At 36.3% G+C, this 15,782-nt stretch overlaps 1 protein-coding gene across 9 annotated transcripts in view; it reads left to right on the top strand.

Moving 5' to 3' along the window:
* Window positions 1-15,782, top strand: part of fbrsl1 (fibrosin-like 1) — a 279,706-nt gene that overhangs the window by 71,628 nt on the left and 192,296 nt on the right. For all 9 annotated transcript variants that reach the window (XM_037980515.1, XM_025005586.2, XM_017414623.3 and 6 more), the window contains exon 2: window positions 10,672-10,890. In XM_037980515.1, the coding sequence (XP_037836443.1) occupies window positions 10,672-10,890 (219 nt within the window). The remainder of the gene's footprint in view (window positions 1-10,671; window positions 10,891-15,782) is intronic.

Below are 15,782 nucleotides of genomic sequence, written 5' to 3'. Positions count from 1 at the left end.
AACTGAGTAATAAATCTTCACAACTCCACCTCAGCCAGCTGAAAGGGAGGTAACCACAACTGAAGTGGTGTGACAAATGGCTCTTCATCACTGCTTATATGTTAAATGGTCACAGAAAAGAGGCAAAGTTCTGTGCACCTTCACATTAGGGGTACTAGATGGGCAATCACACGTGGGAGCTGAATACAATTATGCAGCTTACTGCAGGCAGGTTCTACTGGAAATGAGTTTCTTTAACTTCTTAAACGTGTAAGGCATCAATGGCACATTGCTCCACTGTTACTGATGTGTAAATTATTGGACTGTTGATGTTCAAAATCAGTTCTAAGTCAGTCATTCATTGTAAACAAACACCGACTGAGGAGTTTAATTTAATAAAACAAGTTTACTAATGAAAGGTGACTTTTCACAATAGGCTGGCATTTTTAAAAACTTTTTAGATATATTCAAAATGTCACAAAAGCTCACAGATACCAGGGGCAACCTCAGAGATCTTTGTCCAGAAGTGTGTAGTCCTGGGAACAGCTAAGATACTGTGCAGAACTCTCACGCTCCCACGATTCTAGTAAAGGACCGAAGTCTGAGGTGAAAGTTCAACTACTCAAGCGAAAAGGGTAAGCTTAAAGTTTTATACATCATGGTAGTTTTGGCAGATCACCCTGTTTCCAGGTTTACTGTGGATTCAAAATCTTTCCATTTTCTATTAATGTAGTTTACTGTATTCTGTGGGGCATTAATGGTTTGATATATAAAGATGTATTTTTTATATTCCAGCTTTGATCTGTACAACTTTGTCTCTGACCTGTGTGTAGAGTTCCTTGGTCTTCATGCTGTATTTTGCTTGTTTATCTTCATGTTTGTCTCTGAGGGGGTTTTGTTCCTCTGATCTGGTTTCAAATGGTTTCACCTTCATTCTGAATGTTTTTCTCTTCTCTTTGCAGTACCTAGAAGTGTTTTACTGGTGTTGATTCTAGGAGCTATCAGAACAGATGTGTAAACGCTGAGATCATTTGACACTTAGATTGCCCAAAGGTGAATCTTTTTGAACTACCTTCTGAAGGCAATGATTGTGGCTTCAAAGCAAAAGAGGTGAATACATAAGCAGGGACCACTTTTCAGTGTTATGTGTTGTAGAATAATAATTTTAAAAACGTTTTAAAACGTTTTTTTTCCATTTCCCCTTTTTGTGTAGGTTAATTACTCACATTCAAATTAAAACTCCATTTAAAACATGTTTCATGTATGTAAGAATCACAGGACTTAGTGGTCTGGATTGGTGCATGTGCAAACAACCAAAGACAGATTAAAAGCAAAGTCCATCCAGTTTTTAATATAATCAATGTTTTACCTGTTGTAAAAAAAAGGTTTTGAATGACCTCTGTTTGATATAATAAAGTTTACTTCTAACAGGACCTGCTAGCTCAAATGCATCTAAGACCAAAGTGGACTGCTGCCATCTTAAAACAATTTCAGGCTGAAAGGTTTTACAGTGGTTTATTCAAACACTTTTATTTAAACCTTTATGTCACCATCAATGTTGCATTACATTGTGATTTACATAAGAATCTATGGTCATTTGCGAGTTCAAACACAGCAACAAAAAGTAGCTATTCTGGTGCAGTTTGGAAAACATTTTGGCTGGAATTTCATGATATTTCTGCCAAAATAACTGTAACGTTTGGTTTGAATAATAGTGTTTGCATGAACCGCTATGAAATTTTGAAGACTGAGTCATTTTAAAATGGCAGCAGTCCACTTTGGAAGTGGCCCCTCTCAGACAAGCTATTATTATATCATCAATACAATCAAAGTAGACCCACTTCCTAAGGGAATTGCTGCTGTCTTAAAATAATTCCTATCATCAAAAACCCTTACCAGTTAAAGCAAATGCTCATATGTAAGTCTGTACGTCATAGTCAGTTTTGCATTACACCTTTTTGGCTTCTATGAATTGACACCAGGGTGCACCAGAAGTTCTCCCTTTCACTGCTCCTGTTGCTATTTGCTCCAGCAAATAACCACAGAATTCCATATTAATAATTGTGTATTGCAAAACTGACAAAGATGTAAAAATATTATTTAAAAAAAAAAAACATTTCCAAGAACTGTAATAAAAATTCGTTCATTAGAGCTGTATTAAGTCAGCAACACGCTTTGGTCCTGACCCTGCTCAGACTTGTCATTTGCTCACCAGTCCTGACAAACAAAAAGTCTATTTTTCCAAAGTTAGGCCTTTTAAAGAGCTAGAGCTATCTACAACAGGTAAGATAATTCTTCATAACTTTAAATGGGCAGGATATCCCTTTAAGCCACCTGAACATGTCCCACGATGCTTACATTGGTCCCAGCGGAGCGCCGGACACAACCCCACCCTCCCAACCACTTCACACATACTCACTAACTCAGTTCACAAAGTTAAAAAGATCATAGATTTCAAAACCATATTGTGGTGACTGAAATTTTGTGGGACTCTGAAAAGTCTCGAAAGGCGCCAAATCTTTTTCTTCCTAATGTGTAAACAGTTTGGGGATTTTAAAATATCATGAAACATCAGTCACACACATCATGCAACCTAGAAATTTGTTCTATTTAAATTTGTTTATACAATTATTCCCTTTCATCAGAGGGGAAAGCTCCAGTGTTATATTTATTTGATTATTTGATTAGATAGGTAGAAAATCATAGACAAGCACATGCTTTTATGAGTTTATTGATATAAACTTTGCTAGCTGCCAACTGTATATAGAATGAGTGGTGTGCAGGCCAGAGGGAAGTGTCACTTTGATTTATTTACAGTTTGTCAAATGAATTCAGACAGATTACCAAATATGTGTGCACAAATGTGGTACTCTCTCTGAAGAGCTGGAAGCACACAGAACGGTCCCCACGTAACAAATCCCATCCAGCCTCTTGATCTAACTCCTATAATGTCAAACTAAAAGTAGAGTTTGAGCACAAGTTCAGAGTTATGGCTTTATGTCATTTTAACTCCTTTATTTTATCGAAAGTCGCATTAGGGACAGAAATTCTCTCGTTTATGTTTCAGTAGCTTTGTTTCAACTTCAAAGAATACAAAGTGGCTGTATTTTTTTAATTAAAATTATGAGCTATGCCCCAGACTGCTTTATTGTTGTCCCATGTTAGCACTGGATCCACCTTTTACTAAAATCACTAATTTGGTTTGAAATATGTAACTGACAGTTTTGTTTCAACTCCGGTGAAACAGAGAGAAATGATCAAGACAGCCCTGTAATCTCTTTGTGGCTCTGCTTACTGTCAAGGGAGGTGTATCCTGCAGAGCTCTTTGTGTCTCTTTAATAATTACTGGCCTAAGAAAGAAGAGAGTGCAGTGGAGAATGCATGATGATGTGCATTAGACACCACCATTTGTCTTTATCTGACACTGGCTTCACAAACCATGTCTACTTTACTTTGCTCCAGGCTCCATTTGTAAGAAACCCCTTTCCTCTCTGGTTTATGCATGTCTCATGAAGGCCCCTTGCCCTTTTCAAGCAGCTTCAGGAGTGCTGACATTCCTCTGTTCAGAATGCATGAACTCTCCTTTGGGGGGAAAAAAAATCTGTTTCCATGATGGCTCTCAAGGCCTCAGGATAACTACGTACAACCATGCACTTAATTGTTGCCGGCAAAGAAAGCTGTGTTGGGTTTGATGCAGTTGTGCCCACATACACACTCACTTAACCCCCCATGCAGCCTGAAACAGCAACAAAGCTCTATCGCACTGTTGCCAGGGTAACATGATCAGGTCAAAGCGGGCTCTCCTGTTCCAGGCTGAGACACACACCCCCTCCTCCCCGCCCTCCCATTGCTGCACTCTCTGTTTCTGCTTCTGTGTCCATCCACTTTATCCTCTCCTCTTTGCCTCTTGTCTGTCATCATATTTTAAACCACTTCTCCACCACTGCTGGTCACAGTTACATTTCTGCCCCAGGATGGACAGGATAAAATAAGAAAAAAATTAGTGTTGGGCCATTTTGTTTAATGAAAAGCTACAGTACATTCAGTCAGTGTTTATAAAAGGAAAAGCTTGCTGGCAGGAGGAGATGATTTACCCTTCTTTTCTCAGGACTATTCGATATTTAATGTCTTACTCACTGTGAATATGTGAAAAAAAAAATTCAAGTCTGCTCTTGCTGATAAACATTTAAAAGCTCCTAAACTGCTGAGACATGGGTACATCTACCTCAAGTCTCCATAAAGCAGAAATAAATGTGTTCTGAATTCAACACATTACCAAGTAAGTATTCTTTCCTGTTAATCCAAACATTTCAAACCAATCATTTACAGAGTTGTGAAAAACATACAAATTCTGAGAAAAAATGCAAAACCCTGAATTTGCTTTTTATTTTCACATTTGTATGCATGTTTGTTTTAATCTTAGTAGTAGTACTTGTATCGTCCTGTAGTGGAAAGATTTAAAGAGATTTAATACACACAAATGGCATCACAAAAATCTAAATAAGCAGATATAGTCCAAAAAAGTATTTTGATTATAGAGGAGTGTCCTGTAAAGAGTGGTGTAGTTTGCTCCACATTCCACCCTGGAGGCTCCACCTCAACCTGCCACAGTACATTAACCCCAATGTGAAAGCTTTGATGGGCTTCTATTTATTTCCTCCTTTTCCTCTTCTTGTACCTCCTTTAACAGTGCACTTAATAGTTGTTACAGTGAAATAAAATATGATCAGAGGGAGGATAGAGTTGATATGAATTTGTTGAATTAGTTTGACTTAAAGTTGCACTTCAGCAGTTTTGTCTTTTACATCTGTCATTTATTCAGTATCTGGAGTGGATGGGGAAACATGTCAATGCCTGCTGTAAATATGATGTGGCTGTATTGTATGTTTAGATCTTTACTTTGATGTTTTTTAATCAAACACATAGGGTTTCACCTAATTTTTGCTTGTATGTTTTTGTTCCGTTCTTCCTGGTAGTTAGATGCATATACAGTATTTGTATTTGTACAGTACAGAAATGTGTGATTGTGATGATAAAAACACGCATCAGGATATATGAGAGAGATGTACTGACCACAGTTTTCTGTAGTAATACACAAAACATTTTGTTGTGATTTCTGTTTAGATTATAAATTCCATATGTTACAATATTATCTTTCTGTCACTGTAAATCTAAAATTAAAGGGTCCAGTTTTATAACTTGAGCTATTTATACATTTAATCTCAGAGAAAGAATTACAGTATCTATTGAATCTTAAATTCTTGATATTAACCTTTTACCTAACTCACAACTTGAAAGTGAACAAGAAAACAAAACAAGCTCTAAAACTAAATTAACTGTCAGCTGTGTCCAACATCAAATTTGTAAAGGAAAAAATAAAAACAAGAGAAAAATAATCTAAGAAAATAATCTTCTGAACTATTAATTGAAAGGTTAGGTTGTTTGATCTTTTTATTTGTTTACAATTTTCAACAATGATACAAAGGAACGGACAGTTAAAAGAAAAATGCCACCCATTTTGATTTTTTTTTTTGCTTAGATCCAAATTTTTTGGATAGTTCACATCATATTTTAAGTGCAGTTAGTCTCTGCTTGTAAGCAGACTGTGTTTACAGAAGTAAATATGGATATTACACTTGTCAGAATGTGCTTATCAATTCGATGTTGTGAAATCAGAGACTACTAAATTATTATCTGCCATGCTTGTTTCATGTAATGTTTACATTTGATCTTGATGCTTCCCACCTACCCGCGCACAGATTTGCACATCTGGAATGGAAGCGATGTACTGAAAGTAGAGTATCAATCCCATTCCGCTAGTACTGATATGATCCGACATCAACACTGGTATCATGTGTTGTCGTAGATTCTCAGTCATCCAGGACATGGCAAATCCAAAATGTAAAATAAATAAATAAAACCAAACAAAGTAATTCGATCTTTATTCTGTAGTTGTAGATCTTTTTGCTTCCCATCTGGAGAGCTTTATCAAAACTGGAGAGTGTGTTGTTTCAGTGATGTTGGTATTAATAATATCAGTATTTGGATCTATCTGTGTACCCCTACTTCAGTTGGATGAAAAGTAACATGACCGTTCAGACTGAGATTGCTTTGAAAAACATTAAATATGTAGCTGTTTTAGTACCACATATAAAGTGAAAGTGACCTGGTTCTGATTTGAAAAAAAAAAGGATTTGTGGCATGCAGATCATATATGGGTCACATATGTGGAGAAAAAAAAATGGATTTGGGCCGCAGTGTGAACGTAGCCTAATTGTCAAACTCTGATCACCTTTCAAGCAATTAGTCCCTATAGTTTAAACCCAGGTGTTAAAATAGTATCTATCTATCTATCTATCTTTTTTTCAGTGCATAGATATGTACGGACAAAATAAATAAAGATATTAAAGATATTGTAAGCTATAACTGTGGTACATTTGTCTGAAAGCTTCAAAGCTTTTTTTCTTTTTTTTAAACTCAGTGATTTAAAAATGAGAAGATCTTAGACCACAAACAGTTCACTTCCAAGTTTCTTATGATTATAAATCAGATCCGCTCTAAATAAATTAAATCTCATAAAATTATTTATGACTAAGCTTTTGCTGACTCTCTATCTTCTATTTCTACAAATATTAGGATTTTTTTTCCTGTTCTCAAATAAATGAGTGTGTGAATCTGTCAGAGTTCTGGGTTTCTGTCTTTACTGACTGAAAGAGATAACCACTAGGATGTTGTACAGAATAGTAATAAGTCTTCACATCTCTGAAAGTCTATGCTTAATTGATCCCACCACTCACAGTGAAGCTTGTTCTCAAAAGACACTTTCTATTAATAACCAAGGAGATGAAAGAATACAATCCATTTGCTTGTCTTAATCATTACTGATGGACAGTCAAACTGGATATTCAGCTCTGCCTTAAGGGAGTAGAAAGCTGCCTCTGTTACATCTCCTGTTGTAACAGGTCTTTAAAGATGACTCTTCAGGTAATGAATGCCATGACAAGTTGCCTTTTAAACCAGCTGGTCCCTCAAGAGAAGTGATTGTGTTTGTAGATGAGGTGAGAAGAGCTGCTTTGTGCTGCTGTGTGATGTGGGTGAGGATGTTAAACCATGTTGTCAAAGTGCTGTCAAGTTGTGAGCAGCGTTTACTTAGAAGTCATCATTTCAAAATATATGTCACAGGTTTGATGTTACAGATAATGACAAGAGTGAGGCATCAAATGCTTTCCTGAATTAAATGCTTTAAGGATTGTATTATTATTTTTTGCTGCTTTATCTGGCACAAAATGCAATTTAGAAAGTATTTGTTCTTTTATGGTGAAAAAACAATGAGCATTATGCCTACTGTCAAAGTTCCTTTTTTATTTTTACCTGTAAAACTGTAGAAGAGAAGATCTTTAATACAGAAATGTGTCTGTGGAAAGCTGGGAATAGTACCAGGAAGCTTCTTCATAGTCACACAAAATATTAAAATGGAATGTGTTATTTGTTTGTTTGTTTCTTTTGTGTGTTCAGTGATTGACACATTACTACCTTGTGTTATGGTCGGTCTCACGTCATCAGTTTTTGGGGCTATAGCGACCTTCCCATCCAGTCATTGAATTAATCATTTGATTATTTAGATGAAGCTGTAGTTTGGTTGCATGTTGGGAACTGAACAGATGTTAAAACAAACCAGGAGTCCTGTGGGTTCAACTCCGTGTAGCTTCAGGCGCTGGTGTCCTCTGAGAGGCAAGCAGCAGCTTGTCCCAGCTCTGTCATACTTCTAGCTTTGGGAAAAAGGCGGAACCTGAAACCCAGGGGAAGGATATTATTCAGACACAAGGCACATGTGCAGAACCTGCAGACTTAAGTGTTTTCAACAGGAGAGATAATGTATATGTGATCCAAAGAAGGGTTGCATCTCTATCACATCATGTTTACCCAATCTGTCTGTGCAACTTGACCTTACTTTGATTGATTATATGACAGTGTTGTTGTTGTAGGATAAAACAGCAGCAAAATTTAAAGAAACACGTGCTGGCTGTGTTTCATTCTTGATTAGTGGCATAACTTGAACTAAACACCTGTTCTGATTTAGAACAGGTGTTTTTATTTTACCAGCAGTAAAGAGATTTGAGAAAGTTTGAGATATTAGTGTAGCAGCGTGGTTTTGCAAAATTTGAATGGATATTTCAAACAACAGTACACAACCCCTGACAAAATATATATACCTGTGTCACTTCACTTAGAGAATGTTTATTCAGCATTTTCAGCAAGAAAATGTTAAGTTTAACAGCTGAACTTTCTGGTTTTGCTTCTGAATTATTGTTTGGTTTTTGTTTTTAATTGACCCTTTGATTAACTGAAGACTTGCTGTAAAATGAATAATGAGCTAAAAATGAGCTGATGTAAAAAGTTCTACCACAATTTTTTTTTTTTTAAATTAATCATTTTTTTTTATTATCTTGAACCAACTTAAAGCAGTAGTGGGCACCAATGATTTCATGGCTTGTTTGCTTCAAACACTGTAGATCACATTTAAATTGGATTTGACAATACAAAGATTGTGAGTATTTTTTTTTCTGCCATTTCATCAAGATATTAATAAAATTTTTAGTGTCTCTTCACCCTCATTGGAAACAACAGTGACTTGTGGTTGTAAAAAAAGATCCTGATAATATGTGCAGAACTTATGAAACAGCATGTTTATGAAAATTACAGCATATAGTCAGTACACCACTGTGTTATTATGATACAAGACAGTCAGTGGTTTAAGGGGAAAAAAAAACTATTTACTTTTCATACACATATATAACATAGATGTACAGTCATGGGAAACGGAACATCCACCCTCTTTCAGTTTTAGAGTTTTACATATCTGAACACAATAAAAGTGTTGTTTGGTGAAAATAAAACAGCATATTAGCAAAACCACGTCATATAAACAGTCAAACACTGTGACAGAGGGATGATGATTTGGGCTGGTTTTGCAGTCTTGGGACTTGGGCACCTCATAGCCATTGAGTCGACCATGCACTCCTACATACCAAAATATTTTCAAATGTGAAAGCATTTGTATGACAGATAAAGCTTGGCCAAAACTGGGCTTTGCAACAAGACGATCCCAAACACAGCAGCAAATCTACAACAGACTGACTGAAAAATAAACGAATCAAGATGTTAAGTTGCTGCATTAGTCCAGTCAAACAGATACCAGCAAAACAATGAACTAAAGCACTGATGCAAAATATAGTGGGCCAGCATTCCTTCACAGTGATGTGAAATCTGATAAAGTCATACAGAAAACAACTACTGAGAGTAATTGCTGCTAAAGGTGGTTCTACAAACCTTTTCCATTTTGGCTTTTATTTTTGTTTAATTATTGGCATGTTGCAATCTGTTGTGTGTTTTTCTACACTTGAGATTAAATGTGAAGAGTTTTAGAACATGAAGAAGACCAGGTCATTTTTATTATGTCCTGATACATAAAACACAAGAATTGAAAAAGGGTGTTGTTTCTTTTCCCCATAACTGTATTACTGATTTTGAAAATATACCACCTGTTTGGTTTCAACTATGACTTAGTTGCAACCTTTACAGTACTGAAATGTCAAGCAGTAGTAATTAGGATTATTGAAATTTCCACAAGGCATGTTGCTGTCTCGCAGGAAACAATGAATCAATGTTTATTTGGTTTTTGTTTTGCACACTGACATCAACTGCCAGGCTGCCAGTAACTGAAACAGCAGTCTCCAGCAAAGACATTTTTCTCTGCCTGTTTTATATTAGTCAGTGGCTGTACGGTAGGGAGGGGGTGGGGGGAAGACAACTCCGAATGAGCTACAAGGCAGTTCTAAATGGTTTTTGATTTCCAATAAACAAACACTGGTTCAATTCAGGCTTTTGTTGAAGTGTGAAAACAATGATTAGTTAAAGGGGAAAATTGCTCAGTCATAGCATAAATGTAAAGCAACTATATTTTCTCCAGTGTGCATTAAAGCAGCACTTCATATCATAAGCTCATTATATCTGAGCCATAAAGTGATTATAGGCTCCAGTAAAGCATTGTTCTGCTGCTGACAGGATTAAAGATGACTTTAAAAGGGAGAGGGTGAGCATCACTGCTCTCTGCTGTTTGCTTGCTTTGTAAGCCTGAAGTAAAGGAGTCCGTGCACTTGACTGTGTGCCAGCTGCGGCACACCCACAATCCTTTCTTTAACACATTTATCTCCTGTCAGTCTGGCTATCAGTCGACATTAGTCTGCTTTGTTCTTGTTTGAAGGCGACACAGACAGTTTTTCATTGATGTGTCGCCGCCTGATGTACAATCATTTCAAGGTTTTTAAGAAAATCCTTGAAATGCTGAAGACAGTAAATCTAACACCAGTGTGTCATTGATATTTCTGTCTGTGCAGAATTCTAATGGAAAAATAGGTCCACATTTATCAAGTTATATAAAACCCATCAACAAAAATGAGACGTGGTGATTGAGTTTAGTTTATTTATGATCGATCATCACAGTGCAGCTGTAGTGTTCATTTATGTTTGCATAAACAGCATTGATATATATATATATATATATATATATATATATATATATATATATATATATATAAATATATATATATAAATACACATATATACTGTATGTACATATGTGTATGTTTGTGTGTGTAATAAATCTGACCAGCTCTCCTTCTCTGCTTGTAGAAGAAGACAGGTGTAATGAAGACACAGGAGAAGAAGGAGCGGTGGAAGGAGAAAAAGGTAGTGAAGCGACAAAAGAAGGAAGACGAGGACATGGAGGAGGAGAATGTCCAGCCGGTGTTGGATCCCCTGGAGAACGGCTTCCTTCATCATGCACAGCGGGAACAGGAGAGGATGAATGAAAGGCTGCTGAAGAAGACTTACTCCAAGAAGAACAAAATGGTGAGTGCTTGACTCCATGATGTGTTGAAGTCTAAATATCTGCACTGAAAAGGAGTTCGGTAGCTGGAGGTGTTGCATGAAGTTCGCATTGATCGCTGACTTTTGGGAGTACTGAGCTCACAGCGACTAGTGGAGGGTGTTTGTGTTTGTCCGGCTATTTTTAGTGGTAAGAGAGGAAGTTTTAGATTTAGGGTCCGCCAGTTGGTCAGCCATTCATTTACTTGACAACAGCAGTCGGATTATAATTTTCTGACACTGAAACCTTTTGAACCCAGGTCTTACATTGGAACTTTTTAAACCCCCTCCACTTCATTTACATTTCAAAGGTAGCCGCAACATGGGAAATTGCACATGTGCACCACAGGCAGCTGCAATCAGTAAGTGTTCTGCGCATGCACGAGTACATCAACAGCAGTAATAATGGTTTAGGCAGAGTGCTATTTATGTTACTCACCCTTTTCAACATGTAACGGCAGCCCAACCTCACTGTAAGTCCAAACAAAAGTCCCTATATTCACCTTTATGGATGCAACTGGTTCCACGCTCAAGAGACTGGTATTTGCATGCACAAGTGTGTAAGCGCCAACTAGTGGCATGGAATGGAAACTGCAAGCACATCAACAGCGTGTAAATATGTAACTTTGTTTTACAATCACCATCTGAAAATCTTTAACGTTTTCAGGAGATCAGCCTTGTGTAAACAAGGCCTTAACCTGTTAACCAGGTGGTGGCTCTGTTGACAGATTTGAATCCAGAGCCTCGTAGGGTTTCAAATTACCATCCCACGGTGTCAAAACAACTGTGTGGGCCCTCCACCTTTTGATTGACACCTCTTTTGACCAACTGGGTCAGTCTATGGTCTCTCCAGAGCCAATAATAACCACCAAGCATTATATTGTGTAAAAGGACGTACACATCCTCGGTTGCATACAGATCAAGCCTATTAACACTGATGTTTATTCTGATTCTACAGGCGTATAGCCAATCAAATTCCCATCATAGCAATGTGCGGCATGAGCGGGTGGGTTTCTTAAATGGCTTCAGGAAGTCCATGCATAAACACTGCAACCTGCTGGTGCATGTGTGCATTCATGCCTAAAAATGCAAGAGACTTTGTTTTGTGGGCTCCACCACATCAAAGGTGTGGTGGAGTCGGTCACGAGAAGGAATGGTGATTTATCCAACAAGAAAATGTTTGATAAAAGTTTGTGATGGTGCTTCTGCAGTCTGAGTGGAACAAGATTTGTTTCTTGAAGGAGATGTTGTCCTTGATCTAATCAACGCCTCTTTTGGTTCCACGATGCTCGCTTCAATTCTGAAAGCTCAATATGAGGGGCGTGGCTGGTCCATCAGCGGTTTGTGAATGGCTAGAAGCAGCGTAAAGATGGACTGGTCTTTGCAGCTGTTTCGCATGTATGTTTTTTGAAAGTGCCACAGTACTTATGTAAATACATACTTTGTACTGTTCCGTGGAACTGACTCTTTTTATAATTCATAATAGGGAAATGAGCATTTCATTGTGTTTATGCAGCCCTACTGTATTTCAGTCATGCTGACAGTGAATGTAGATGTAGAACAGGATTACTGTAAATATCAACTTTCATTAGAGCCTTCACTGATGACTGTATGTTGAAACATTCAGAAGTTACAGCCTTTTGATGTTGGTATGACTTGATTATATAGCCTCATTTGATTTTTCAGGCCATCCCTCAATATGCAGCCACATAATTTTTTAAACAAAGAAACATTTGAATTCTGTGTGTTCCAACACCAATAACTACATACTAGTTTTAGTTAAATAATTTTAACGGCTAAGGTTAAAAATTCTTAGTGTTACCTTTACAGAAAGACCATGCTTTTATGTACTTTAAAGGGTCAAGAACAGCATCTTATTTTATCTGGGCATTTTAGGTATTTTGAGAGGGACTGTCAACAGGTCAACAGGTCCCTCTCAAATAATTTATTCTCTTCGCTTAGCAGTGTTGTAGTTATTCATATGATACTGCTTAGAGGTACAGTAAATTACTACTATAATTTTGACATCACTGAAGGTTGACAGTGATAGTAATTGTGTGCAAAGTTATTTGCTGTTTGATGTTAACTGCAGTTAATCGTAATTATTTCAATAGTTTAAAGGCAATTTGAAATTGCTAATGTGTTGGATAGGACATATAAAAGTACCCTGACATAATGGGTATTATGAGTCCATTCATTTGACTCACAAGAACAAAAGAAGGAAACATGAGTGAGATCAAAAGGCCATGTAGTGAGAATAAAAGGAAATAAGGCAAACAGCATTTTGTTGTGATTAAAAGGCATCTTATAAAACATTTGAACACAAATGAGCCTATTTTTTTGTGTAAAACAGTTTGCATTATGTAAACCAACTGCTGTGCCTTCAGGTGGGTTTACTCTGTCGTTTTATCCTTTTTTTCTTTCTGTATAAGTGGCTTTCTGCTGGTGCCGATAGAAGACTGCCAATATCCCGGGCTTTAGCACACTGCTGAGCCCACAGACTCTGAGTCTGTCCCGCTGAGATAGCTCATCTATGTGTTAACAGTTTGTTTAAGTGGCGGATGTTTTCATGCTCCTGTCCAAAGCCAAGATCCACTATAGGGCTGTTGAGGATAAGAGAGGAAACGTAGTCAGGAAGCCAAACCAAATAATGAGACTATGTAGCCTAGAGGACTCCTCCACGGACAAAAATATCTCTCTAAGATAAGATTTCCTGAGGAAGTTAACATAGCTGAAATTGATTTTGGCTGTGATATTTAGTTTGCTATGAGCCAGTTAGAAAATACATATATATTAAGTTGATTCAACGTGCCAGTACAATGAGCTGTAATTACTGATTCAGATCTACATTTCAGCCGAGATTACTCTGTCATGTAGAGACCCTGTAACGCACTTTGTACTGAAGTTCATGTTTTCAGTAACTTTATTTAAAAAATGATTTCTCAAGCCTCCAAAAAGAATAGATCATTAGAATGCTTAGGAAGAAAATTAATATTAACAAAACTGTCCAGAACAATAAAATTATGCTGAATTAAAGTTTATATGTGTAAGTTCTGGATGTTTATAATTTATTCTCAGGCAAAATATCCATTTTATATTTAAGGTTCTTTTATTTAACTTTAAGCTTTAAGAGATTCCCAGTAACATAGTAAATGCCATTGTGTGTTTTGAAATGACAAGTTTTAAAATATTTAACACATTTTTAAGGATTTATCAGTTCAAGAGGTTTAAGATCTTATTTAAATGTCATACATAAAGTACAATGTTGATAACATTTAGAATAAAAAGCTTTACATTTCTAATATCTAAATTATCCTCAATGGAGCACCTTTACATTAAGCTCTAAATCTTTTTTTTTACCTAAATATTGTTTAAGCAAATAAACAGTTAAATGTATCCTTAGATGTTATGTGTTTACTGCAGTCAGAATTTGCAGCATGTTTTAGGAACACATTGCACATACTGTCCATAATTTGGGAAAGGTGCATAGGAAATACTGTATGTGTACAGTACACTGAAATTGCAGCAATCGAGAGTATTTATATCAGATCAGTTAAATGGCAAATATTCTTCAGAACAGAACAGATATTGGGTGTTCTAATAGTAATAGCAGCAACATATGTTTATATATCAGCAAACCATGTTAATTGTGATTTTAGTATCTGAGCAACGTTATACACTTTGGAGTTGTTTAAGTAGGCTTATCACATACAATAATTGAGTTCTATTATTTAAATTATAATAAAGCAAAAAGTCTTGTGAGAAGCTTGTTTAAAGTACTTCCTAAAGTCTCCTTTCTTCTTGGAGGTTTCTCGTAACTTTGCATTCATTTCCCTTTCATTTATTTAATTTCGTCTTATTGTCTTGGTGTGGGATTGTGCAACTGAATCATGGCCTGAGGGAAAACACTACAGTATATTTCATCTTGCCTTGGAATGAGTTATCATGCTGACTACTAGAATCACACAATTAAAACATAAATATACATAACAGCTCTTAGTTACAGTGTCACTGTTTTGAGCACTAGCATGTTGTAGGAAATGCTAACATCCTATTATAGTTAAATCAAGGTGCAGATGAGTGAATCTCATGATATGATCATGTTGCATAGCTAATGAATTATATATAACATGATAAATTATGCAGCAGCTAATTTGAATTTTTTGCATTTAGAAATTTGCTGATTTTATTCTGTGTGCTTTAAAGTCTGTTTCTTGAAGGGTTTGTTTTTTATCAAAGCTTGTACTGGCATTTTTTTTATTTGCTCAGTTTGCATCTGCTGTATGCAAAACAATGATACAGAATCAGCTGATTATTTTGTTTTTCTTCAGAAAGGTTGATCACATTCATCTTGAGAGTTTCTATTGGATTTGTTCTTATATGTGGGTGAGCAACACCTCAAGAAAAGTAAACAGTTCATCTTGAAAAAGATGTAACATTGGACTTTTTAGAACAAGCAAAAACGCAGTACATTATTGTTCTTACTCAGCCAGCTTCAAAACCAAATGTATAAATTAGTGAGGTGCTGATTTTTGTACAGCTCTGACCTTCAAATACCAATTTTAGACAATTCAGATTACTCTGAAAGAAAGATAATTAAAAAAACATAAAGTTGTTGTTTCTTTTCATTTCTAACCATTGTTTGACATTTCTACTTTTTTTTAACTTAAATTGAAAGATTTTATTCTGTTGCATCACTCAGTGCAGTCTGGCTGCAGTATAGTCACTGCGTTCAGTTTGTGGAGGGGTAGTTTTAAAGGCACTATATTAAAGGGGATTACATTTCTGTGTAGCAGACCTACAGAAAGCATTAACTAAAATATACTGTATAACTTTGACTTTATTTTTAAACACCTTACAGATAGTACATAGAGCTA

The sequence above is a fragment of the Kryptolebias marmoratus genome, linkage group LG1 (genome assembly GCF_001649575.2).
Source record: "Kryptolebias marmoratus isolate JLee-2015 linkage group LG1, ASM164957v2, whole genome shotgun sequence".
Classification (NCBI taxonomy): domain Eukaryota; kingdom Metazoa; phylum Chordata; class Actinopteri; order Cyprinodontiformes; family Rivulidae; genus Kryptolebias; species Kryptolebias marmoratus.
This window is presented reverse-complemented; position numbering and strand designations above follow the sequence as displayed.